The sequence below is a fragment of the Microtus pennsylvanicus genome, chromosome 1 (assembly GCF_037038515.1).
Source record: "Microtus pennsylvanicus isolate mMicPen1 chromosome 1, mMicPen1.hap1, whole genome shotgun sequence".
NCBI classification, from domain to species: Eukaryota; Metazoa; Chordata; class Mammalia; order Rodentia; family Cricetidae; genus Microtus; species Microtus pennsylvanicus.
In genome coordinates, this window is record NC_134579.1 from 77,459,902 (window position 1) to 77,486,802 (window position 26,901).

Sequence of the window (26,901 nt, forward strand, 5' to 3'; positions counted from 1 at the left end):
CTTTCTCTGACCTCTACATACATGTGTCACACACACACACAGTATAATTAAAAACAACTAAAAATTACTACAAAAGTCTATGATAGATAGAACAGAAGCCCAGCAAACCAAACCCTTGTCTTCTTTGAGCTCTTTTGTTGTTGTTATATGTTTTTTTTTATTTGTTTTTGTTTTGTTTTTTGAGGTGGGATCTCATATATCCCAGCCAGGCCTCAAATTCTCTGTGTGGTGAGAATAACTTTGAACTTCTGATTTTCCTGTCTACTGCCTAAGTGTTGGAATTACATGCTTGAGCTGCCACATCTGCTTTCTTTCCTCATTTAAGCCGGTCCTTTGGCAGGCTGGGTGAGAAAAGGGGCATGCTGAGCCAGCTGTGTCTGGTGCTTTATTTCATTCGAACCTCCTGTCTTCCAGGTCACCTCCCAGTTGCAGAGAGCTTCAGCTTCTGCCTGGTCACTTTGCTGTCTGATGTGGCTTACAGGGACCCCTCCCTGAGGGATGAGGTAAGCATCTGATGACTGTGGTGCCTGGATGCTAATCAAAAAAGAACCCCAGAATGATGGAAAGGGGTGTGAAGCATGATTGGGTTGTGTTTGTATTATTTGGTACTGTTTGTGTGTGTATGTATATGTCTTGTTACATATGTGTACATACGTAGGCCAGAGGAGGATATTGGGTGGTTTACTCTTGAGTTCTTCACTCTTGTGTCTAAAATCCCTTATGTCTGTCTGCACAGTATTCCTAGCTTTTTTATATGGGTCCTGGAAATTTCAACTCCTATCTTATTGCTTTTATAGTATGCACCTTTGCCCACTCTACCATCTCCCCAGCCCCTTTATTTGATGCTGTAATAGCAGTTCTTTTCACCTGTGATATTCTGGGCATCTTTCAGGATCTCGTGAGTCTGGTCTCATTCAGTATACCGTGTGTGAGGTGGGCAGAAAAAGGAGGGCAGAGGTGGCTCACTTCCTCCTCGAGGTTCTTGATTGAAGTTGCTCGTAGAAGATACTTTTTCCTTTTTTGTTTGTATGTATGTGTGGTGTGATGTACGTGCATGCACAGGCTCCTGTGTGCTCCTTGCATGTGGAGGCCTGAGGCTGCTGTTGAGAATCATCCTCCATTGCTCCCCTCCCCCGTTTTTTTATTTGTTGATTATGTTTTTTTGAGACAGGGTTTCTCTGTGTAGCCTTGGCTGTCCTGGAACTCGCTCTGCAGACCATCCTGGCCTCAAACTCAGAGATTCACCTGCCTTTGCCTCCCGAGTGCTGGGATTAAAGGCATGCTCTGAACTGCTCTTCCATCATATTCATTCTCTCAGTCAAATTTAGAGCTCACCAGTATAGTTAGTCTTGCTAGCATCTTGAGAGTTCTGGGGGATTCAGTCCCTTGTTGTTACCTTCCAAGGCTGGAATTACAGATGGGCAGCTGTACCCACTAGGCATTTAGATGGGTTTCTGGGAATTCGATCTCCAGTCTTCATAATCAAGTGCAATCACCTCACCACTGAGCTATCTTTCCAGCCCTCAGAGAAGAAAAGTTTTTTGTATTGGAACGCTTCGCCTTTGAGACTTTTCTGGTTTCAGTTGCCAACATATATAATATTTCCTTCCTTTACCATGTGTGTGCATGTATAGGTCTGAGGTTAACCTCCAGTGTGGTTCCTCAGGAGCCAATCCATTCTGTGTTTTTTGTTTGTTTGTTTTGTTTTTTTGAGACATGGTTTCTCTGTGTAGCCCAGGCTATCTTGGAATTCACTCTGTAGACTAGGCTGGCTTCACCTCTGCCTCCTTGGTGCTGGGATTAAAGACATGCACCACCACTGCCAAGCTCAACCTTGTTCTTAATCAGACTTATTATTCAGAAAATCAGTTTTTACAACCTAGAAACCAGAAGCTTTTTTTTTTTAAACTTGTAATCTCAGAACTTGGGGGACAGAGAGCAATATTGTGAGTTTGAGAATTTTTCTGCTTATATAGATCAAATAAAAATGCAGCAGATTTCTTATGTATTTCTTCCTATAAATACCCTGATTGATTAATCAGTACCAAAGGTCCATAGGAGTCATGCCACCATAAAATCCACTTTGCCTCTGCTGACCATTACAAGTCAGGCCATATAGACATTGCTTTGTCTATGGTGCCGATGGTGATCTGAGTAAGAATGGTCCCCGTAAGCTCATATATTTGAATTCTTAGTCATCAGAGAATGGCACTATTTAAGAAGGGTTAGGAAATGGCTTTGTTGGAAGAAGTACGTCACTGGGAGCAAACTTTAAGGTTTCAAAAGCCCATGCCAGGCCCAGTCCCTCTCTTTGCTTATGGATGAGGAGCTGTTAGCTACTTCTCCAGCACCATATGTCATGCCTGCTGCCTGCCTTGATGATAATGGACTGAGCCTCTGAAACTGAAAACCAGCCCAATTAAATGCTTTTCTCACAAGAGTTGCTGTGGCCATGGTGTGTCTTCACAGCAGTAGAACTCATTACATGCCCATTGTAATAGCTGTGATCATCCTGCCTTTACTGATTCAGTGGCCCTCTCAAAGTTTGTGTCTTAAAGACTTATAAGGCTCAGTGAAGTGTGTGTCTTCTGTGCCTTCCCAGTGTGGAGGATTAGGTTTTACACAGTGTACCCACTTTAGGATTGCAATTTCCCTGAGCCTTAACATCTCCAACTCCTTTTCAGTAGGCTCTCTTTTGACAAATGTTTCCAGTAACCATTCAAACAAACTTTTGATTCCATTTTTAGCATTCCTTCCATATTAAACCTAGACTCTCCACTCAGGGGATCCATATAAATAAGCTCAGCCTGATCCAGTTTTATGTTCCTTCCACAATTATCCCACACCGTTGTGATCCATTCCCACACATATCCCCTATTAGAGAAGGGGAAAGACAGGGAATAGAGCATAGTAAAGGAGAGTTAGAAAATAAGAGAGAGAGTAGGTATGTTCACCCAGGACTTCCTGAGAGGATGGAAAGTAACAGGGAATAGAGAATGAAGAAAGCATAATGACAATAGCAGGATTATAAGAAAGATCAGTAGCTGTGTGGAGAGAAGCCCTTGAGCTGTCGGGAATTTCCAGTAGAAGAGGAGGTGAGAAGGATGCTTGCATGGACCTTGAAATGTATAACAGGTACTTGTGATACTGAGGGAACCTGGAGGCCAGCATGAACTTTGATATTCTGATAGGGACCAAAGGTAGCCTTATGTCCTTCTGCCAGAGGTAAAGGAAATGACTCCTTTTGACATATGGGAACCAATTTCACAAGTTCTTGAGAAATGCTAGCTTTTATCTAACCTCCAGAAATCCTCCTACAGTCCAATTTATGCTCATTTCAGGATATTTGGACTGGCTGCTGGACTACCTGAGACCTGACATTCCCCAGACTTCTGCTTGCATGAATTAGCAAGCTCATTAAGCTCTGTAGTAGTAGCAGTATACTACACTTCTCCGTTTCTCTTTATCTCCCCTAAGTCTGGTCATAGGCCTAGAGCTGGGCTCTGAGGGACATCAGTATTGTCTTTGCTGGCATTTCCTTCAGAGAAAGTCACTGCTGGTTTAGCAGACAGTGAAGGATTAATTTCCTTAGTCAAAGGTGGAAAAGGTAGTATTTCAGGGGTTGGGTTGGGAGTACATCTGCTGAGGGTGAGGAGACTGCTTCCTTAGGTGAGATAAACCCTTGAGAATCTGAGGGTTCAAATTCTCAGCTTCAATAGGGTCTTCCCACACATCTCCATCCTCTACCAATTAACTGCCAGCACCTTCTGAGGCTGGTACTTTAATTTAGCTGTAATTATGCCAACCTTATAATGAGGGCTTCAGTTTGATTTTCCACAGAGCAACTTGAGCTCTGTGGCTGCTGGAGAAGATTCTCCTCTAGGGCTCACTTCGAAACCTTTAGACTATTTACGTGTGCCTGGAGCTGGTCAGTTCATCACTAGTTCATTGTTGCCCTTCACGGTTCGGAGTGCTGGAAACTGGTTCATTTTACCTCAAAGCCCATTCTTTTTTTTTTTTTTTAATATGGAATGCTTCACAAATTTGTGTGTCGTCCTTGCATAGGAGGCATTCTAATCCTCTGTATTGTTCTAGTTTTAGTATATGTGCTGCTAAAGCAAGCATGAAGCTCATTCTTTCCCTTTGCCAATTTATGCAGAGATGGTAGCAACCATTGGTGTCATCATTTTCCTTACTTTCCCACAAATTGACATAAGTTTTATATACAGGAGGCTGGAGAGATGGCTCAGTGGTTAAGAGCATTGCCTGCTCTTCCAAAGGTCCTGAGTTCAATTCCCGGCAACCACATGGTGGCTCACAACCATCTGTAATGAGGTCTGCTGTCCTCTTCTGGTCTGCAAACACACACAGACAGAATATTGTATACATAATAAATAAATAAATATTTTAAAAAAAGTTTTATATACAGAGTCACCAAGTTCATTGCCCCTCACAGTTGGTGAATCCGGATAATCAGATGAATTTGTCTCCTTCAGTTTGTAATATTCTTCACATGATGACTTTCAATACTCCAAGCTTCTAGAAAAGACTTCAGTAACTGTAAGTGTCAGCAAATAGGAAAGCCTATTCCAGATACTTAAAAAATCCACCCTATACTTCTGTTGTCCTAGAACCACTTTTGGTACCAAGGTCTGTATTAGTTAGGAGTCTCTAAAGAAGAGAGGTGATAAAATGAACAGCTTTATGTGTGTGTGTGTGTGTGTGTGTGTGTGTGTGTGTGTGTGTGTGTGTATGTATGTGTATGTATGTATGAGATTATTAGAGTGACTTACAGGCTAGTCAGCTAGTCCAACAGTGGCTGTCACCACCAGAAGGTCCAAGAATCCCAAAGAAGCAGGCTATGATGCCATGACTTGCCAGAGAGTGAGCGAGGGCAAGCAGGCAAACAAGAGCTTCCTGCTTTCATGTGCTTATATAGGCTGCCAGTAGAAGGCGTGTCCCAGAACAAAGGTGGATCTTCCTATTTCTAATGAGTTCATTGTGAATATTCCCTCACAGGTGTATCCATTCAATTGGATTTTAGTGACAATCAAGAACAGCATCACAGTGCTGGTTTTTTGTTTGTTTGTTTGTTTTTTGGCTGGTTGGTTGGTTGGGTTTTGTTGTTGTTGTTTTGAATTTTTTTTTTTTGTTTTAAGCAGAGTCTCTCTGGGTGCTCTGACTGGTCTGGAACTCGCTGTATGGACTGTGGACTGGCCTTGAATTCACAGATAACTGCTAGCCTCTGCTTCCTGGGTGCTGGGATTAAAGGTGTTAAACAATAAGGCTTTATCTATTAATAAAGTTTGCCAAAATAATGTGGCCAACAGTGAAATTGATGAAATTGGAAAAAAGTACAGATTGAATGTCACTAGTAAAGAATCCAAAATCTGAAGCCAGGTGGTGCACGCTTTTAATCCCAGCACTTGGGAGGCAGAGGCAAGCAGATCTCTGAGTTGGAGGCCAGCCTGGTCTACAGATCAAGTTCCAAGACAGCCAGGGCTACACAGAGAAACCATGTCTCAAAACAAACAAATAAAATAAAAAACAAAACAAAGAATCCAAAATCTGAAATTTTGATTACTAATATCACTCCACCAGTAGAAAATTCTGTGTCTCACTGCATTCAGTGCAGACTCATTTAAAACATTGAATAAAACTATGCTAGGCTGTGAGTATAAAGTGCATAAAACAAGCCAGGCGGTGGTGGCGCACGCCTTTAATCCCAGCACTCGGGAGGGAGGCAGAGGCAGGCGGATCTCTTTGAGTTCGAGGCTAGCCTGGTCTACAAAGGGAGTTCCAGGACAGGCTCCAAAGCTACAGAGAAACCCTGTTTCGAAAATAAATAAATAAATAAATAAAGTGCATAAAACAAATGAATCAAACTGTGTCAGGCTATGTCTATAAAGTGTATAAAACAGAAATGATTCTCATGCCCACTGGATTCATTTGCTTCTATTTTATGTGTATGAGCATTTTACCTGAATCTCTGTATGTACATCACACGCCCCTGCCTGGTGCCACTGGAGGCCAGAAGAGGAGCTTGGATCCCCCAGAACTAGGGTTACATACAGTTGTGAACTGCCACGTGGGTGCCAGGAGCCAAAGTGAACTCCTCTGCAAGATCAGAAAATGCTCTTAATAGCTGAGCCGTTTCTTACCCCACTATTTCAGTAGTATTATTAATATTAGGAAGATATAAGAATATTGACTACTTATGAATAAATCTTGTCACATCTGTTTCTTGCTTTTAGTAGTGTGGCTTTGCATCCCAGTCTAGTGAGCTACAAACAAAAAGTTAAAAATAGGGAGGGCTGGAGAGATGGCTCAGAGGTTAAGAGCACTGATTGCTCTTCCCGAGGACCTGGGTTCAATTCCCAGCACCCACATGGCAGTTCACAACTGTCTGAAAATCCAGTTCCAGCTATCTGACACCCTTACACCAATGCACATAAAATAAAGTTAAATTGAAAAAAAGTTAAAAATACCAGCTGCATAAGTTTCATAGCTTAAGAACAACATGTAGAAAGAAAAGTAAAGGCCAACATGTGTGAAGACGATTATTTAAATGTTTTATGTAGCCAACAATGTGAAGTGTTCACAAAAAAAACAAAAACAAAAAAACGGGCTGGAGAGATGGCTCAGTGGTTAAGAGCATTGCCTGCTCTTCCAAAGGTCCTGAGTTCAATTCCCAGCAACCACATGGTGGCTCACAACCATCTGTAATGAGGCCTGGTGCCCTCTTCTGGCCTGCAGACATACACACAGACAGAATATTGTATACATAATAAATTAATATTTAAAAAAACAAAACAAAACAAAAAAACTAAAAGCTAGTGGCTCCCACAAAGAAGTCTAGACTCCCGCAAATGTGGATTTGTCTGGGTGAGTATTCATGTGTGTGTTCTGAGCCCCACACTTCATGGGAAATGTAGAGAAGCGAGCTGTTGTACAGTGGTAAGCGGATGACAGAGTCATGAAGAATTATGATCATGCAGAGTGAAACTGAAAAGAACTAAGCCCTTTTAACTAGGAAAAGATGTTTTGAAGACCTTTTTAGAGAAAGCGAAGGAAAATGGCCCAGAGCAGTGGGTACAAGACCTAGGAAGACACTACTGGTCCAGGCTTAGAAGAAGCTTGTCCATGAGGTTAGCAGTTAGCCCTTGGCACAGCTATTGTGGGGAAATGGATAGGGCTGGTCAAGATAATGTCTAAAGCACCTTCAAATTTTGACTGAATTTTGTAATACTAGTTTTGTTAACGGGTTTGTTTTGTACCCTTGACTGTTACAGATTTTAGAGGCACTCTTGCAGGTTATGCATGTCCTTTTGGGAATGTGCCAGGCCTTGGAAATTCAAGAAAAAGGTATGATTAGAAATCCTCTAGACTACTTTATTTTCAATTTTTAAAATTTTATTTATTATTTGAATCTGCGTATAGTGTGTGTGTGTGTGTGTGTGTGTGTGTGTGTACTCAAGCTCAAAGGTATGCATATGTGTGGTCAAAGGAAAACTAACTTTTGGGAGTTGGTTCTCTCCTCTACCATGGGATCCGGGAGTGAAACTCAGTTCATTGGATTGCAAGGGTAGGACTGCTACCCACTGAGTCATCTCACTGCCTTCTCCTTTCCCTTCCTTTATTTGTTTTCAATTTCTTTGTTTTGTTGGTTTATTCTTTGTATACACCTGATGAATAGAAACTTTTCCATTAGGTGACATTTGTGTGCTGGTATACTGAGAGGCCACATGGGGTTACGAGCATAGTTCTGTATACAAATGCCGAGTATCCTTGACAAGTAACTTTACCCTTCTGAGTCTTCATTTTGCCCGATATAATATGGGGGTAGTTGACTTCTATAGGTCACTTTTCCCAGAGTGTAAACAGGGCAACCAATGTAATCTGGAGTGGTCACATACCTAAGCATGACCCAACTATATTACTGATTGGGATGTGCCATAGATAGATCAAGACCTCCCAAGGAAAGCAAATGTGATAGAGATACAATCTGACATTCCTGGTCATGACAGACTGCAAATGTCGTCAGTTAAGCCTTGGGTTAATCCTGGAACTATGGCTTGTTCTCAGCCTTCACAGTTGTCAGGAATAGTTTGTAAAATGTTAGCTAGTGGTACAAATTGTTGCAGTGTGGCTGTCATAAGTAACTCTTGTGTTATAACTCTCACTTGATCTTCTAGAATACCTTTGCAAGTATGCAATCCCATGCCTGATAGGAATCTCCAGATCATTTGGACGGTACAGCAACTCAGAAGAATCTCTCCTCTCAAAGCTCTTTCCCAAAGTCCCTCCTCATTCCCTGAGAATCCCAGAGGAGCTAGAAGGTGTCCGAAGGCGTTCCTTTAATGACTTCCGCTCCATCCTACCCAGCAATCTGCTAACTGTGTGTCAGGAGGGCACACTGAAGAGGAAGACCAGCAGTGTGTCCAGCATTTCTCAGGTGCGGCTGGGTGCCAGGGGAGTGCTCAGGGGCAAGAGCTTTAGTAAATGTTCATGCAAAGAAACACTTGTGTGTAATTTGAGGTTCTTATTAGAGTTCTCTTGTTATTTAAAAAAAAAAATTCCCCTTTTTTCTGTGTTCAAAACAGGATCTTCCTAGAATTCACTATGTGACCCAGATGGCTGAGAACTCATAGCCCTCCCTCCTCAACCTCTTGAGTACTAGGATTACAGATGTGAGCCACCAAGCTTGCTTAAGACTAATCCCTTTTTTGTTTGTTTGTTTGTTTGTTTTGTTTAGTTTTTTTGAGACCGGATTTTTTTGTGTAGTTTTGGAGCCTGTCCCAGAATTTACTCTGTAGACCAGGCTGGCCTTGAATTCACTGAGATCCCTCTGCCTCTGCCGCCCAAGTGCTGGGATTAAAGGAGTGTGCCACCATTGCCCAGCCCCCTTTTTAAGATTTGTTTAGGGACTTACCCTGCAGACTAGAATGACCTCAAACTTCCACTGATCCTCCTGCCTCAGCCTCCTCAGTGCTAGGATTCCAAGAATGCACCAGCACACCTAGCTTTTTTAAATTACATACTTATCGTTGTACCAGAGATCAATTCCTAGGGTTTTACACATGCAAGACAAATTGTTTTTTAAGAGGATCTTACTATATACATGCTGGCCTCAAACTTACCTTTCTGACTATGCCTTCTAAGTGCTAAGAACAAAGGAGAGTGCTGCTGTGCCAGCCTTCTTTTTATGTTTGTCAGTGATTTCATAGTTGTGAAATGCTTTGTTGCCAAACTCTGTTTCTGGTGGGATTTTGTTTGTTTTATTTTTGAGACATTTAACCCAAGCTGGCCTCAAAGTTGTTCTGGAGCTGAAAATGACCATGAACTTGATCATCTTGTTTCTATCACCCTCGTGCTAGGATTACATATTACCACCATATGTATACTAGGGATTTGTGTTAGGGTTCTTTAAAGGAACAGAACTGATAGAATGAATCTATGTTCATATTTATTAGAATAGCTTACAGGCTGTGGTCCAACTAAACCAATAGAAGGTCCAAGAATCAAGTAGTTTTTCAGTCTTTGAGTCTGGATGTCTCAGCTGGTCTTCGGTTATACACCAGAACCCTAAAGAAGTAGGCTGTAATGCCAATGAAGGAATAGCCTTGTTAGCAAGAGTGAGACCAGGCAGGCAAAGAGAGCAAGCTTCCTTCTACCATGTCCTCATATAGACTGCCACCAGAAAGTATGGCCCAGATTAAAGGTGAATCTTCCCACCTCAAAAGATCTGTATTAAAAGTGAGTCTTTCCATTTCAAATGGTTTAATTAAGAAAGAAAAATCCCAATGGGTATGGTAGTATATACCTTTAATCACAGCAGGCAGAGGCAGGTAGATCTCTGAGTTCAAGGCCAACCTGATCTTCAAAGTTCTAGGACAGCCAAGGCTACACAGAGAAACTCTGTCTCAAAAACAAAACAAAACAAATTCCTTATGAATGTACCCAACCTCTTGGGTTGTAGTTGATTCCAGATGTAGTTAAGTTGACAACCAAGAATAGCCACCAGAGAATCAAACCGAGGGCTTCCTATGTGGTAGGCCAGTCATTTGCCAAATAAACTACATCACCCTTCTCAGACTTTATTCTGAGATAGTTGGTGCCTGTAAGAAGTATGTAATTGAAGGGCTCCCAGCACCCACATTGGGTGCACATTGTAGTGCACATCCATCTTTTTTTTTAATATTTATTTATTTATTATATTCTTTCTGCGCGTATGCCTGAAGGCCAGAAGAGGGCACCAGACCTCATTACAGATGGTTGTGAGCCACCATGTGGTTGCTGGGAATTGAACTCAGGACCTTTGGAAGAGCAGGCAATGCTCTTAACCGCTGAGCCATCTCTCCAGCCCCGTGCACATCCATCTTTAACTCTAGTTTCTCTTTTTGCCTCTGGGGACACCAGGCACATATGTGGAACACAGACAGACATACATACAGACAAAATACTCATATGGAATAATGAAATAAAAAATGTAATAAAAATTAAAATTGAAATTAAAAACAGCATGTAATTGAGAGCTGGGGCAATGGCTGGTTTGTAAATTGTGTGCTTTGCAAGCATTGGATCTGAGTTTATTCCCCACAACTCAGGAAAAATGCTGAGTTTTTGCGGTATATGCTTGTGAGCCTAGCATGGAGATCCCTGTGCTGGCTAGCTAGCCAGTCTAGCTTAATTGGTAAGCTTTAAGCCAATGAAAGACCTTGTCTCAAAGAAAATGGATGTCTTTCCAGCAGATAGCCCCAGGGTTGTTCTCCAACCTCCACATACACAAAAGTGCACTTGTATGAAACATACATGTACATGCACATACACACCAGCAAAAAATATATAATTGGGGCTCAAAGGTTAACAGTGTTTACTATTCTTTTTTTTTTTTTTTTTTTTTTTTTTGGTTTTTCGAGACAGGTTTTCTCTGTGGCTTTGGAGCCTGTCCTGGAACTAGCTCTGTAGACCAGGCTGGTCTCGAACTCACAGAGATCCGCCTGCCTCTGCCTCCCGAGTGCTGGGATTAAAGGCATGCGCCACCATCGCCCGGCCAGTGTTTACTATTCTTGCATATGACCTGGGTTCAGCTTCTAGCACCTACATCAGGCGGCTCACAACCCTCCAATTCCCAGTTTCTGTAATTCTGGCCTTTTCTTTTGGATTCCAAGAGCTCCTCTGCATGTGTGTTGCAACTAAACTCAGACGGACACTCACCTACACATAAAAATAATGAATAAAAATTTAAAACATTGGCCAGGTGGTGGTGGCACACGCCTTTAATCCCAGTGCTCGGCAGAGACAGGTGGATCTCTGAGTTCGAAGCCAGCCTGGTCTACAAGAGCTAGCTCCAGGACAGGCTCCAAAGCTACAGAGAAACCCTGTCTTGAAAACAAACAAACAAAAGGTGTTATCTTTTGAAAATAAGGAAGTATATAATTGCAGTGGTCTTAGTAGCACTTACCTGCAGGCCCAGTACTCAACAAGCTCAAGTAGAGAATCATGAGTTTGAGGCAGATTGGGCTACATAGCAAGATGCTATTTCATTTTTTAAGAAAATAGTATATCATTCTGAGGAGTGAGGTATTGCCTCATACATATAAGACCCTGCAGTTCTGTAAACACCATTTTCCTCAAAAACCCTACATGCATGGATGTGTGCATGTATGTATGTTTGCATCAATGTGTGACTCGTGGGAAAAAGAGGACACAAAACATTAAGGAATATTCAGCTCAAGCTGGGTGTGGGGTGCACACCTTTAGTCCTAGCACTCAGGAAGCAGAGGTCAGCCTGGTCTACATAGCAAGCTCCAGTCTGACCATTGCAAGACTTTGTCCCCAAAAGAAGGTGGGTGGCAGATTCAACATAGTAAACAAATATTAAATATATAGTTACTGGTGTTATAATATACAGCAAAAAATGCTATGACAGCAGTAGACTTCAGCGAGGAGGTAAGGCTGTGACGCTGGAGTTCAAGTGTGGACAGCAGTTGGCAGAGAGCGTCTGCGATGAGTGACTGGTTTTCGGGTTCTTTTCTGATCTGTACCTTATGGCTTTCAGGTTAGCCCGGAGCGTGGTATGCCCCCACCCAGCTCTCCTGGAGGATCTGCCTTTCACTACTTTGAAGGTAGGTTTCTCCTAGGACCATAAATGTTAACCTAGTGTCAGATAACAGGTTCCCAGCAAAATGAGGACTCTGTCATCATGCATTTAGAGTGGTGAGCTTTATTTCTGTTTTCATTTTAAAATGCCCCCACCGTGTGTGTGTGTGTGTGTGTGTGTGTGTGTGTGTGTGTTACTGGTTTATTGGCTGTAAGACCAAGGTAACTTATAGAATAAAGCATTTAATTGGGGCTTTCTTATGGTTTCAGAGGTTTAGTTCATTATTTGCTTTTGTTTCCATATTTATTCTTATGTGACTTTTTCAGAGAGGTGTAAAGTAAGTCATGTCACTGTTCTATTACTGAAGAGATGCCATGATCAAGGCAACTTATACAAGAAAGCATTTAGGGGCTGGAGAGGGGGCTCAGTAGTTAGATAGAGCACTTGCTGTTCTTGCAGAGGATCTGAGTTCACTTCCCAGTATCCGCATGGTGGTTCACAGCCATTTGTGATTCCAATTTCAGTGGATCCAGTGGACACACATATGGTGCACATATGTGCATGTCTGCAAAGCAACCATACACATAAAACAAATCTTAAAAAATTTAAAGAAGAGGGCTGGAGAGGTGTCTCAGAGGTTAAGAGCACTGACTGCTCTTCCAGAGGTCCTGAGTTCAATTCCCAGCAACCACATGGTGGCTCACAGCCATCTATAATGAGATCTGGTGCCCTCTTCTGGCGTGTAAACATACATGGAAGGAATGTTGTATATATAATAAATAAATAAATCTTTAAAAAAATTTAAAAAAGAAAGCATTTAATTGAGGGCTTGCTTACAGTTTTAGAGGGTGAACTCATGACCGTCGTGTCAGGAAGATGGCAACAGGCAGGCAGGCGTTACTCTGGAATAGTAGCAGCCAAAAGCTCACATCCTGATCTGAAAAGGTAGAAAGCAGGGGGAGACCTGAGTTAAGTTCCCATCATTTTCACTGGGTGACTCACAACACTGGAAACTCCAGCTCTAAGGGGCACATGTTCTCTTCTGGCCTCCATGGGCTCCTGTGCCCATGTGCACGTGCATGGGGACACGGACGGGGACACACACACACACACGCACACACATCTCTAGAAGTACAAGGAGAGCTCTTGGCATCCCAATTCACCCAGATGTGATCAAGCAGCCTCAAGCTTTAGGCCACCACAGCTTCCCCTGACATGCTTTCATTGCTGTAATGGATTGTACCCTCAAAATATGAGCCAGAGTCAATCCTCCCTCCCTTAAAAACCAGGAGAGCTGTGGCACATTCCTGTAATCTCAACACTTGGGGACTGAAGTAAGAGAATGGCTGTGAGTGCGGAGAAGCTTGAGATTAAAGAAGAATTGTAGTAGCAACAAAAACAATCTGCACAACTGTATTGGTTATGGGGAATTATCTGGGTCAGTCATGTCTTTTTTGTTTTACTGTTTTCTCCTTACAGCCTCTTGCCTGCCTGATGGGACTGCCTTGGAGCCTGAGTATTACTTCTCCACCATCAGCTCCAGCTTTTCTGTCTCCCCCCTGTTCAATGGCATCACCTATAAGGAGTTTAGTATTCCACTGGAAATGCTTCGGGAACTCTTGAACTTGGTAAGCAAGCTCTGAGGGTAAATAGACCACAGGAAATTCAGGCAGCGGAAGACTCAGTCCTGTTTGTCTTTTGAGCGCAATGAAGCTCTGGCTGGCCTTGAACTTACAGATCTCCTGTTGTTTCTACCTCCTGAGTACTCGGATGGCATGCATCGCTATGCTGGGCTAACATGGTATTGGTTGAATCTTGGGCCTCTCTATCAGTGAGCTATATTCCTAGACTTAAAAACAAAAAACACTTTTAACTTTGAAACAGGGCCTTAGCCATTTTACCCAGGGAGGCCTTGAACTTTATTCCTCCTGTTTCAGCCACCCAGGTAGCTAAGATTGCAGATTTGTGCCACCAGGCCCATCAGAAAAAGCCTCTAATGTTTTTTAATTTATTTGTTTGTTTCTTTTTTTTATTTTGATTTTTTGAGACAGGGTTTCTCTGTAGCTTGGAGTCTGTCCTAGAACTCGCTCTGTAGACCAGGTTGGCCTCAAACTCACAGATCCACCTGCCTCGGCCTCCTGAGTGCTGGAGACTAAAGGTGTGTGCCACCACCACCTGGCTAGATTTATTTATGTATATGAATGCTGTATCTGCTTACCATAAGAGGGTATCAGATCCCATTATAGATGGTTGTGAGCCACTATGTGGTTTCTGGGAATTGAACTCAAGACCTCTAGAAGAATAACCAGTGCTCTTAACCTCTGAGCCATCTCTCCTGCTCTCATTTAATCTTCATATCCATGCACCTTATACATATAGACAGTTATTTTATAGTCTTATTTTCTTTTATTTGAAACAGTTTTGCTCTGTTGCTCAGGCTAGACTCAAACTTCCGAGCTCAAGAGATCCTTCTATCTTGGCCTTCGAGTGGACCACAGGCCTGCCTGCCGTGCCCGGCTTATGCAGTGGCTTGAATAATTTTGTCAGGTGTGGAGTTTTCCACTTGGGACAACATATTGATGTAAAAGTAGTTTGGATTTTGGAACGTTTGGAATTTCAGATTTTTGGCATCGGGTCTTCATCCTATACCATTATTCCCAGGTACAATAGACAGAATGAGACAGATTACAGAGGGGAGGAGGGTAAACTTCCTGTCCTAGGGGAGAAGGAAAGCAGTGTTAATCCCCCCCCCCCCCAGATCCCAAGGACAAACTGAGGCAGAATTCTTCCAAAGTTCACTCTGGAGAACCAATGAATTTATTGGGTGCTCCTATGGAGCCTAGGTAGGGGGTTAGGGGATCCTTACAGGAGTGTGGACATTCCTCCCCCAACTCACCACACTTGGAAAGCCTTACCCAATACCATTGAGGACTCCCTGCCCCCACAGTCTTTCCCAGCTTCTCCATGCTCTAGCCCCTTCCTAGGCCACTGTGCAGCATTGCCAAGTACTCTAGAGAATCCTGTGCCTACTCCAAGCCTTCCGGGGAGTTGATGTGAACGATAAGCCAGCCTATCTGGGGTGATCCTTTACGGGGTGTGGGGGCACAGCTGAACGCAACAGGATGACAGTTGCTTCTGGCTTTGAGCACATTCACTCACGCTGCTGCCTTCTGTTGGGATTCTTCATTTAATCCTTACCTTGAGTACATGCGAGAGGCGTCCTAAATTTGCATTCAGAAGAGACCGGTGTTGAGTATGTCAAGAATATGTAGATCCAGAGCTGGAGAGATGGCTCAGAGGTTAAGAACACTGACTGCACTTCCAGAGGTCCTGAGTTCAATTCCCAGCAACTACATGGTTGCTCACTATCATCTGTAATAAGATCTGGTGCCCTCTTCTGACCTGCAGGCATAGTGCAGATAGTACACTATACATAATAAATAAATAAATCTTAAAAAAAAAAAAAAAAGACTGTGCAGACCTAGGGTAGGGGCAGGCTCAGTCTCCACTAAAAACAGTGCTTCTCCTTTATATTTGATTTACTCAAAGGAGTTTTTGTGACGCTAAGAATAGTAAGTGACGCTAGAATAGTAAGGGCATTTTCTGCATATGGCTTGATCATTGTTCAGTTGATAAGTTGTTGAGCTACTTCCATTACACTTATCACTACAAATTTATGGGGTTCTTTTCATTTTTCTTTTAAAATTTTTTTAGATTTATTTATTTTATGCATGACATATATATATGTGCATCGTGTGCATGTTTGGTTCCATGGAAGTCAGAAGATAACATCAGATCCCCTCAAACTAGAGTTATGGGCAGTTGTGAGCCCCCATGTGGTACTGGGAACCAAACCTGGAACTTCTGCAAGAGCAGCAAATGCTCTTAACCACTTAATCATCTCTCTGGCCCCTGACTTTTTTCTTTTAAGAATTTTGAGGATTGAACCCAACATCTTGGGCATGCTAAGCATGTTCCTTACCATTGAGCTTCACCTCAGCCTTATGGGTTTTGTCTAGCAATGCATTTGTTATGAGGTAGGAGAAGCTAGCATCCCTGTCTCCTTGTGTAATCATGTGATTTTTGTCTCTCTAACAGGTGAAGAAGATTGTTGAGGAGCCTGTTCTCAAATTCTTAGATGGAGTTGTAGCCAGCGTGATGGAAGTAAGTACCTTCTGAGGACATCACCATGAAATTAGCCTGACTTAAGCATGTGCAAAAAGAAAACAGAACTGCTTGTAGGAGGGTTGAAGTGCTCATCTTATTCCCACCCTAGTCCTAGCAAGCACACACACACACACGCCCACCTGCCTGCCTGCCCTAGCTCCTCTCATTCCATCACCACACATGCCTCTGACTGGTGCTCAGTGTCTCCATTTCACGGTCGGGAGGTTCATGAGGGTTAACTAATGTACCATGTCACACACTTAGGAAGCTTGCAGTCAGCCTGGGTCTTTCTGGAGTTTATCTTCCTTGCTTCTTTGTTGCTTTCAAAGCTGCAAGGTATACTTTCTGGGACATGGCAGCCATGTATATGGTATGTATCTGAAGGACTTTTTAAAAATGTATTTGGAGCCAAGATCTACTCTGCAGTTGGCATCAGTAAACTTTGATGTTAGTGTTTGTGGTGTGTGTGCTTGCTCTTGGTTAGTCCTGACTAAGGGACACACTGTCATAACTCCAAGTTGCAGTCTGGTACTTTGCTGCAGGTCTTTCCTGTCAACCTGAGTCTTAGCTCTTGCACGCTTTTTATTTATTTTTTTAGTGGGGATATGGGGTTTTTTTGTTTTGTTTTTTGTTTTTCAAGACAGGGTTTCACTGTTGTAGCTCTGACTGTTCTGGAACTCTCTTTATAGAGCAGTCAGGCCTTGAACTCACAGAGATCCTCCTGTCTCTCACTCTCACTGTAGGTTGAGTTTGTGGTCTTTTCTTTTTCCTTTGAAGTTTATTTTATTTATTTATTTATTTATTTATTTATTTATTTATTTATTTCTAGGGCCCTTTTCCCCATGAATGAACTAGGGTAATTTGGGGCAGCTTTGTTTGTTAATACTTTTAGACTTTAGAATAAATATCCTGTTGAAGAAATAGTTTTGTGCTAACAAACACAAGAAAAGTTTTAAATGGCCGGGAGTGGTGTACCCTTTAGTCCCAGCCGGTGTGCTCTACTTTCAGAGTTCCAGGAGAGCCAGGGCTATACAGTGAGACCCTACTTCAAACTGCATCCCCCAAAAAGAGTTGTAAATGTTGACCTTAGACATAAAACAATAGCAAACTGTAGTTTCTAGGCCTAGAGAACTTGAGGAATGTGGAGATATGTGGCTAGTGAGTGCTGTTGTTGTCCTTTGGACATGCGGCATGGGTGATTGAAAACCCTCAGTTGATCTCAACTCTGAACTTTGAGCTGCTCTTCCCTCTGCCCATCTCATTTCTTCATCTGTGCCCAGCAGAATGTCACAGGGACTGGTAAGGGGTGGTCATGAAGCAGAGACTGTTGATGGCGCTTGGTCACCAGCTCCCAACAGTGCCCTCCTGAATGCTTGGTGGCTCTCACACCCTCCCACCCCATGCTGCCTCCAGCTCCTCTCAGTTGGTAGTACCCAGACATTAAGGACTACATCTTAACTCACTAGGCCATGTCTTAAGGGTTTATTTTGTTTTTTCCAAGCACTACATTTCAGATTACATTGGTAAAGAATATTCAAGCCAGGTGGTGGCGGTTCACACCTTTAATCCCAGCACTTGGCCAAAGGTAGTCAGATCTCTGAGTTCAAGGCCAGCCTGGTCTACGAAGTAAGTTCTAGAATAGTCAGGACTACACAGAGAAACCCTGTCTTGGAAAAAAATTAAAATTAATTTTAATTGTAAAATGTAGGCTAAATCTCGGAATGCCCAAACTATAGTGTCATCCTTCAAAATGATTAGATTTAATATTAGATTCCCCTTCCATGTCTTTCATGTCCTTCATTTCCATGCCAGACCAAAGACAGTGAAATGTTAGTAGTGGTTTTTGTTGTTGTTGTTATCGGTTTTTATAACATCAGGGCCAGGCATGGACCACCTGTTTACTTTTGCCTTTTACTGAGAAGGATGAACAGGGAAATTTGAATGTCTGTTACAAATTACAGCAAGTGGGTGCTCAGTTTACAATGTAGTTGCTTGCTGGGCCGTGTGCAGGACCAAAGCAGTTCGGAGAGTCTCTGCACTGTGGCTGAGTGCCTGTTTCCTCTGCAGACCAATCCCAGTGCTGACCTCTACTATACAAGCTTCAGTGATCCCCTCTACCTGACCATGTTCAAGATGCTTCGAGATACTCTGTACTACATGAAAGGTAAGGGTGTTGGTGGATGTGGGCACAGGGGGTGGTCCCTTGGCCACTCTTACAGTCTGCTACTTGCTTTCTGTTGGTGCCAACTTAGAAATCACGTGTGAAAACAGATGTGGCTTATGGGTATAATCCTAGCTACTCATAAGGATGAGCTGAGCCCAAGGGTTTGAGACCGGTTAAGGCAATATAGCAAGATCCCCGTAACTCCAAAAATAAAAGATCACATGTGAGCAACATGATCACATGACTGAACTTTAGAGGAAATAAGAAAATTTTAAAAATCTGGCCCTGATGGTAATACTGCCAGTGATGGCTGAAGAGTTGGTTTATTTTCTAATATGTTTTTCTATATACACTGTATCATTGTCCTGTGCATATAGTTTTACATATCAAATTTAGACATTTTAGAAAATAAAAGGTTTAACGTTTCCTCACAGTTTCTCATGTGTTTTTCCCATTCTGTTTCTTCATAACATTAAATATTCCTCTTAAATATTTTTTGGTGACTACATAAATTTCTAAGATATAGATACATTATAATTTACTTAACTATTCCTAATCTAATTAAGAGGGCCCCTGAGAAACAGTCATATAGAGACCATAGCAGCAAAGGTTTGGGTTCCCTGGGGAGTTCATTAATGATGGCCAGCCCAGCCTGACATCCTAGAGTCCTTTTGCCTTAGCTGTCTGTTACTGGTCTGACCTCTGCCTATCACAGTGGTTCTGAAATTTTCAGGTCTCAAGGATGAGAATTAGGAAAATCTCTGATCTTTCAACTGAATGATCCCATTGATGATATATCCCTTTTTAGGTATTTCTTTTCTTTCCTTTATTTTTTGGATTTTGAGACAGGGTTTCTATGTGCAACAACCCTAGCTGCCCTGGATCTAGGTCTTGTAGATCAGGCTGGCCTCAAACTCATAGAGAGCTGCCCGCTGCCTCCCGAGTGCTGAGATTAAAGGTGCGCACCACTACCACCTCACTCTTTTTAGGTATTTCATATATTTGAGTTTTAGTTTTTGACAGCTTAAAAGATGTACTCTGGGCTTAGAGTATAGCTCAGTGTAGAGCACTTGCCTACAGTGTAAGCACCTGGCTTGATCCTCAGCACCACCAAACACCTGGTCTGACTCCAGGAGCACCCTTTTCCTCTGGCCAACAAACTATATGCTCTTGGGGAGTTATGACATAGCCTGTTCATGCTTGACCCTGCAGGCATTCTTAGAATCCCAGTAACCACCTCCAAGATCACCTTTGCTTTTGTTGAGAGGGAACAGCCTTAGCTGTTGGTGCCTGCTACCTATGTTATGGAGTGGCTCTTCCCATCTGTGACTATCCCCCACCCCAAACTTTCTTTCCCACAGATCTCCCCACCTCCTTTGTGAAAGAGATCCATGATTTTGTGTTGGAGCAGTTCAACATGAGCCAAGGGGAGCTCCAGAAGATTCTACATGATGCAGACAGGGTCCACAGTGAGATGAGCCCCCTCAAACTGCGCTGCCAAGCAAATGCTGCCTGCGTGGACCTCATGGTGTGGGCTGTGAAGGATGAGCAGGGTGAGCCCAAACTTCCCTTCCTGCATCCTATGATCTCTAGACCTACTCAGGAATCCCCCTATGTGTTTCCCAAAGTGCTTTCTAGAATGCTTGGCCCAGGCATTTGCTGTCCTGTCCTGCAATGTAAGACAATGGACCTGGGAGGAAAGGGAAGCCCAAGGCCACCAAACCTGTACATTCTCTCTGGTGTTTTTTGATGGATCTTTAGACTTTGCTCTGGAGAGATGGAGGTTCATAACTGGAGGGTAAGAGGCTGGTGGGGGAGTCTGGGAAACATTTTTGCTTAGTAGAATGCTGTGAAACAAAAGGGTCCCACCCACAGAGACGATAATGTAGATTCACATCATGTGGGTGCCTGCTTCAAAACTCCCAGTGTTATCTCTCAGTGTTAATACCTGTAACAGGTATTTGTGTGGGCTTTACTAAGTCCTGTGCTTAACCAGTAAGAACATATTTTCTGGGGTTGGGAGATTTAGCTCAGTAGTAGGCCCTGGGTTCAGTCCTCGGCTCCAAAGGGAAAAGAAAGAAAAAAGAAAGAAAGAAAGAAAGAAAGAAAGAAAGAAAGAAAGAAAGAAAGAAAGAAAGAACTTACTTACTTTCTGAATCTTGGGCTGTAGTGATTATTTGTATCTGCTTCTGATTTTAAATTAAGGTGCAGAAAACCTTTGCATCAAGCTGTCTGAAAAGCTGCAGTCCAAGACATCCAGCAAGGTCATCATTGCCCATTTGCCCTTGCTAATCTGCTGCCTACAGGTCAGTCTCCAGAGATTCCCATTCACAGGTGCCCTTACTATTGCTCAGGCTGTAGCTGATTCTCCAGAATCAAACAAAAGGCAACAAAGTTGTCCTTTAAGATGTCTATTAGATTCTGCTGTGAGCTGAGGGTAGGCTTTTCTGGATAGGGCCGTGCATTTCTGCAAGAGCTGCTTGCCTTGAAGAGGACCTGAGAGAGGACCTGTGTTCCTCCTTGATGTGAGACTGCCTTGCATATAATCAAGGCGAGCAGGTCATAGACACAGGGCCTCACAGAGAGATGCCCTGGTTATAATGCTCACTTCTGCTTAGCTAAGGCTCTCCTTGATATAGACCCTATTGACTCCATACCTTCCATTGCTTAACAGCCTATTCTGTACCTTAATGTATTTACTTAGACACAAACAGTCTTAGCTATATATGTATATGTATATGTCTTGATTGTTGAAGAATTAGTACCATTTCCTTCTCTTAACCCATGAGCAGGTAGTCTCTGGGAGCTTTGACTTCAGAAGTTTGGGTCCATAGGGCCTTGTGGATGATTCTTTCCAGACAGCATGATGGATTGATGTTGTGTTGCAGGGTTTGGGCCGCCTGTGTGAAAGGTTCCCAGTGGTGGTACACTCAGTGACACCATCTTTGAGAGACTTTCTGGTGATTCCATCCCCGGTGCTGGTGAAACTCTATAAGTACCACAGTCAGTACCACACAGGTAATAGCTCTTGTAGCTGTTTGCTTTCACGCTTTGCTCTTTGCTCTTTGAGGGCCTACCACCCAGCTCCCAAATAAAGCACATGGAGTGGAGCCTTATTCTTAATTATGAATGCCTGGCCTTAGCTTGACTTATTTCTTGCCAGCTTTTCTTAACTTAAATTATCCCATCTACCTTTTGCTTCTGGGCTTTTATCTTTTTCTATTTCTATATATCTTTCCTTCTTGTTCTGTGTCTAGCTGGGTGGCTGGCCCCTGGAGTCTTCCTCCTTTTCTCTCACTCCTCAATCTTCTCTCCTCAGATTTCTCCTCCTATTTATTCTCTCTGCCGCCAGACCCACCTTTCCTTTCTCCTACCTTACTATTGGTTGTTCAGATCTTTGTTAGACCTGTCAAGTCTTTTAAACAGGCAAAGTAACACAGCTCTACAGAGTTAGACAAATGCAGCATAAAAGAATGCAGGACATCTTTGCATCATTAAACAAATGTACACATTTCCAACTCATATTCCACAACAAGCTCATCTTCAGCATTCAGAGCTTCTGGATCCTTGTGAGAGGGGCCATGTAACTATTTGAGTTCTGACCATACTTGTTTGAGCCATTCCTCTCCTCTACATCTTTCCTTCTGTCTCTGTTCAGATCCCCATTCCCTAGGATTCAGGCCTTCTTTGCCTCCTATTGAAGGCCTCAGAGCTGGGCTGGAAGTCTCATGTACATTGCCTCATTTGCTCCACACTGCCCCATAGAGGATGCAGGTTCAGAGCAGATCTTCTCATATAATAGTAATTAGTGCAGATTGATTAGTTGACTGACTAATTAATTAGTCCAGCTTCCATGGATGTGAGGCACTAATGAAGAAACCCAAACCTAGCCATCAGAAGACTTCTTCAGTCTTATAGTAAAGACACACAAACAGAAGAAAAAAATCCTTGATTCATAATTGTGATGTTTTCAAACTATCTTTTGAATCAGTCATTTTAACTTTGTTAAGGAATGATGTAAGTGTTTAAGTTTGTGCTTATGATCTCCCAGGCTTCTGTCACGTGCACCATCAGCCAAACACACACTTACCTGCTTTGTGCACACTGCTTGGATGAGACAGGACTTCCTCACTGAGCATCAAAGCTACATTCATGTGGATATTTGTTATTTATGTTGTTGTTGTTATTGTTGTTGTTGTTTGGGACAGGTCTCTCTGCATAACCCTGGCTGTCCTGGAACTCACTATCAGGCGAGCCTTGAATTTACAGAGATCCACCTGCCTCTCTCTGGAATGCTGGGATTAAAGGTGTGCACCACCATGCCTGACTTTGTCATTTTTAAAAAATGGTTCTTAAAAAATTGCTGAACTTACTTTATAAGCAAGTTTAACACTTTTTTCCCATTTTTTAAATTGATTTTTATTGAGCTCTACTTCTCTCTGCTCCCCTCCCCTCTTCAACCCTCCCCCAAGGTCCCCATGCTCTCAATTTACTCAGGAGATCTTGTCTTTCTCTACTTTCTGCTTCCCATGTAGATTATGTCTATGTAAGCAAGTTTAACACTTTATAAACCATCTGTCCTTTTGATTTAAACATGTTCCTTCACCCTTTCTGTTGGTCTCAGACTCTTGACTTTGAATGTTTGGTCTGTATAGTAAGCCAAGCGTGGTGGTGCATGCCTTTTAAGGGGGCAAGCATGGTCCACATAGTGAGCTCCAAGCAGTCCAGGGCTGCATGGTAAGATCCTGTCTCAGAAAAAGAAAAAGGAAGCAAGCCAGTGGGTAAGATGTGGTTGGATGTTTGCATGCTTGTTTTCACAAGCTAAAAATAAAGCTTACTATCTTATGGTCTTAGATTGAGACAAAGAAAGGGATGAAAGTAAAACTAAATCAGACACAAGTTTGAATTTGAGTTTTTACTTTTAGTTGCTGGCAATGATATAAAAATCAGTGTCACCAATGAGCATTCCGAGTCAACTCTAAATGTCTTGCCGGGTAAGAAGAACCAGCCGTCCATGTATGAGCAGCTCCGGGACATCGCCATTGACAACATCTGCAGGTGGGAGCTTTAACTAAGGAAGGGAGGGGGAGCTAAGGAGGCAAAGGCTCAATGCAAAAGGAGTGAAGTTATCCTTTTCATTTAAAGCTTGTTTCTATTTATTGTATATTTATAAAAAGAATTGTTTAGTTTTTTTTTCAATAAAGCTGCCTTCCTTTTCTTGGTCAGAAAAATAAAAGCTGCTTATTAGAGAAAAATTGTAGTATATGTAGGATTTATTTCCCCATTGGCTCATCTTCCAAAGTAACGTGTAATTATATTTTTTTCTGTATAATATTTGATATAAGTCAGAGATTTTATACTTACAGGTCTTTCTTTGGACTACCAGCTCCCAAATAATGACACTTCTTATTAATTATGAAAGCTTGGCCTTAGCCTAGGCTTTTTCCCAACTAGCTCTTAAAACTTAAATTAACCTGTTTAAATTAATCAACATTCTGCCTCTTGGCTTGTTCCCGCCCCTCAGTACAATGCATCCCACTTCCTTTGTCTGACTGGTGAATCCCCTGCCTTTCAATTCTTCCAAGTTTCTCTCGTCCCAGAAGTCCTGCCTATCTTCTTCTGCCTAGCTTTTGGCAAGTCAGCTCTTTATTAGACCAATCAGAACATGCCTCAGCAGAGACATGTCTTCACACAGTGTGATCAAATGTCCCACAACAGCTTTTACTGATATTTTCAATAAGATTAATTGTTCTTTGCTGTGGAGACTTGCTGCATGCTCTTGCTCTCTAATTTGCATGAATGTGTGCCTCCTTTTGAATTCTGGCTTCTCATTCTCAGTATGCCTTAAGAGCCAAACAGATGGGGCAAGCAGGATACACCTGAGAAAGAAGGCTTCACGTTCTTGGGGGCTTCTAAAGGTTCCTATTTTCTGAATAACATAAGCATCTCTCCTTAATAAAACACCCTGGTGGGGAGCAGAGATGCAGTTTAGTGGCAGGACATGTGCTTTGCCTTTGTAAGGCCCTGGGTTAATCAGCAGGGGTCGGGGGCTTGGTATGATGTTTCCTCAGCTGTCTGGGAGTCAGTCGCTATGAATGGTAAAGGAAGTGTGAAATTGGAATTAGCATGGTTACATTATTCTGAAGGAAGCTGTTCCTTCAAAACTGGCAAAGTGATTTAAGTTATTGTTTCCAGAAGAGATACTACCAAGTGGGTGAAGTTGGCTATAATTCCTTAAATTCATTCTATAGAATGGCTTTTCATTCAGGTTTCTGGAGTAGAAACTTCAGATCTGCTATGTAAAATGTTGTACATCTTGGCAAGGAACAAACCAAGCAGAAAAACAAAACCATTCCGTTTTCTTAACACCTGATGTCACCTGGACTTATTTGCTGCACAGGTGCCTGAAGGCTGGCCTGACCGTGGACCCAGTGATAGTGGAGGCCTTCCTGGCTAGCCTCTCCAACCGACTGTACATCTCCCAGGAGAGTGACAAGTATGTGCCTATCATTTGGAAGTGTGGCTCTGCTTTGCAGGCTCAGTCACTGTGTTGTGCCTCTTCCCTGCTCACAGTGTAGCCGCGCATTGGGTCTGCTGAAGGGTCAAGGTCAACTTACCCTCAAATGTACATTCTGGACCCTGTGCTGGAGTGAAAGTCTGGGTCTCTGTCTCTGAATGCGGTGAGAGACCACTGCAGTTCCTTCAGTTGCTTCTTCAAGGCCATGGTGAACAAGATTGAGGCTATGGTCTCTTGTTTTGTTTCACCACTGCATGCCTCGGAGCTGCTTTACTTTTGGAGGGTTTTTTGTTTGATCGTTTTTTTGTTTGTTTGTTTGTTTTTTGTTTTTTCAAAACAAGGTTTTTCTGTGGACCTCTGACTGTCCTGGCTGTCATTCCATAAACCAGGCTGGCCTTAAACCCAAAGATCCACCTGCCTTTGCCTCCTAAGTGCTGGGATTAAAGGTGTGCGCCACCACGTCCAACTCTCAGAGCTTTTGAAACACCTCTCTTCTTCCCCCCATAGGGATGCTCACTTGATTCCTGACCATACCATCCGTGCCTTGGGACACATTGCAGTGGCTCTGAGAGACACCCCAAAGGTCATGGAGCCAATTCTGCAGATCCTGCAGCAGAAATTCTGCCAGCCTCCCTCGCCGCTTGATGTTCTCATCATCGACCAGCTGGGCTGCCTGGTTATCACTGGAAATGTAAGGAAAAGCCCTACAGTGAGGCTGGAGCTGGAAACCTTGATTATAAGGAGTAGAAAATTGCACTGTTAATGCACCTTGAAACTAAGCTAAATTCTCACAGTGGTTTCAGCACTGTATGGAGAGAATTTGTAGTCAGTGGTTGTATCACTCTCTGGAAACTCATTTCTTATCAATGTAGCTAGCATAAAATTGGGTCTAAATAAAAGCTACTTCTTTCCTTTTGATTTGGATTTTCTTAGAGCTCTAGAAATAGATCTCCTTAGACAGGAACCATGATAAATGCCTGTAGTCCCAGCACTTAGGAAGTAGAGACAAAAGAATTAGGAATTCAAACCCTTGTCTCAAAAAAAAAAGGCCAGAAATGCATACTATTCTTCTAGAAGACCCAAGCTCAGTCCTAAGCTCCCAGTCAGGTGGCACAGAGTCCCAAGACCTCAGCTCTAGGAGGTATGTATGATGCTCTCTTCTGGCCTTGGAGGGTACCTGCATCCCAGGCACACACTCCTGTGCAGACACCCACATATATACATAATTTAAAAATAGAATCTTAAAGCAATAAAATATTGTCCGGGCATGGTATGTACACCTTTAATCCCAGCACTTGGGAACCAGAGGCAGGAGGATTTCTGTGAGTTCAAAGCCAGCTTGCTCTATATAGTGAGTTCTAGGCCTGCCAGGGCTTCATAGTAAAACGCTGTATATAAACCAGTCCATCAATAAAATAAACATAGCTGGCAAAGATGACTTGGTGGGTAAAAAGACTGCTGACAAGCCTGTGGACTTGAGTTCAATCTCTGGAACCTGAGTGATGGAAGGAGAAAATTAAAACGTTTTCCTCTTACCACCATATACATGTCTTAGCACTTAAACACACACATGCATACAAAAGTATGCCCTGCATGGTCCTCCCTGGGTGATGACAGGAGGGTCTTCCCATGTCTAGGAGTGGCCTCAGGGGTTATGGATGGTGACAGTATCTCCTGCTCTCTTCCAGCAATACATTTATCAGGAAGTCTGGAATCTCTTTCAGCAAATCAGTGTGAAGGCCAGTTCAGTTGTCTATTCTGCCACCAAAGACTACAAAGACCATGGCTACAGGTAATTCTATACCTCTTTGCTCTAGAGCTTGACAACATTTAACTGTGTTTGAGGAAAGTTTGAAGATTGGCCTGTGGGTGTTAGCCTTCTTACAGAAGCTATATGCTATAAATCAGTGTACATGCAAGGCAGCACATAAAAACCACACGTGGCAGCAG

General features: G+C 42.7%; 1 protein-coding gene and 1 pseudogene across 1 annotated transcript in view; one reads left to right on the forward strand and one right to left on the reverse strand.

Annotated features, from left to right (window-relative positions):
- Pi4ka (phosphatidylinositol 4-kinase alpha) overlaps positions 1-26,901 on the forward strand; it is a 128,891-nt gene that overhangs the window by 22,756 nt on the left and 79,234 nt on the right. Inside the window, exons 4-17 of the mRNA XM_075970228.1 lie at positions 415-503; positions 7,293-7,365; positions 8,196-8,455; positions 12,062-12,128; positions 13,583-13,731; positions 16,202-16,267; positions 18,338-18,434; positions 19,796-19,987; positions 20,640-20,740; positions 21,323-21,452; positions 23,360-23,492; positions 24,835-24,930; positions 25,459-25,642; positions 26,640-26,743. Coding sequence (XP_075826343.1) covers positions 415-503; positions 7,293-7,365; positions 8,196-8,455; positions 12,062-12,128; positions 13,583-13,731; positions 16,202-16,267; positions 18,338-18,434; positions 19,796-19,987; positions 20,640-20,740; positions 21,323-21,452; positions 23,360-23,492; positions 24,835-24,930; positions 25,459-25,642; positions 26,640-26,743 — 1,741 coding nt within the window. The remainder of the gene's footprint in view (positions 1-414; positions 504-7,292; positions 7,366-8,195; positions 8,456-12,061; positions 12,129-13,582; positions 13,732-16,201; positions 16,268-18,337; positions 18,435-19,795; positions 19,988-20,639; positions 20,741-21,322; positions 21,453-23,359; positions 23,493-24,834; positions 24,931-25,458; positions 25,643-26,639; positions 26,744-26,901) is intronic.
- Positions 4,021-4,121, reverse strand: LOC142842782 (U6 spliceosomal RNA; annotated as a pseudogene).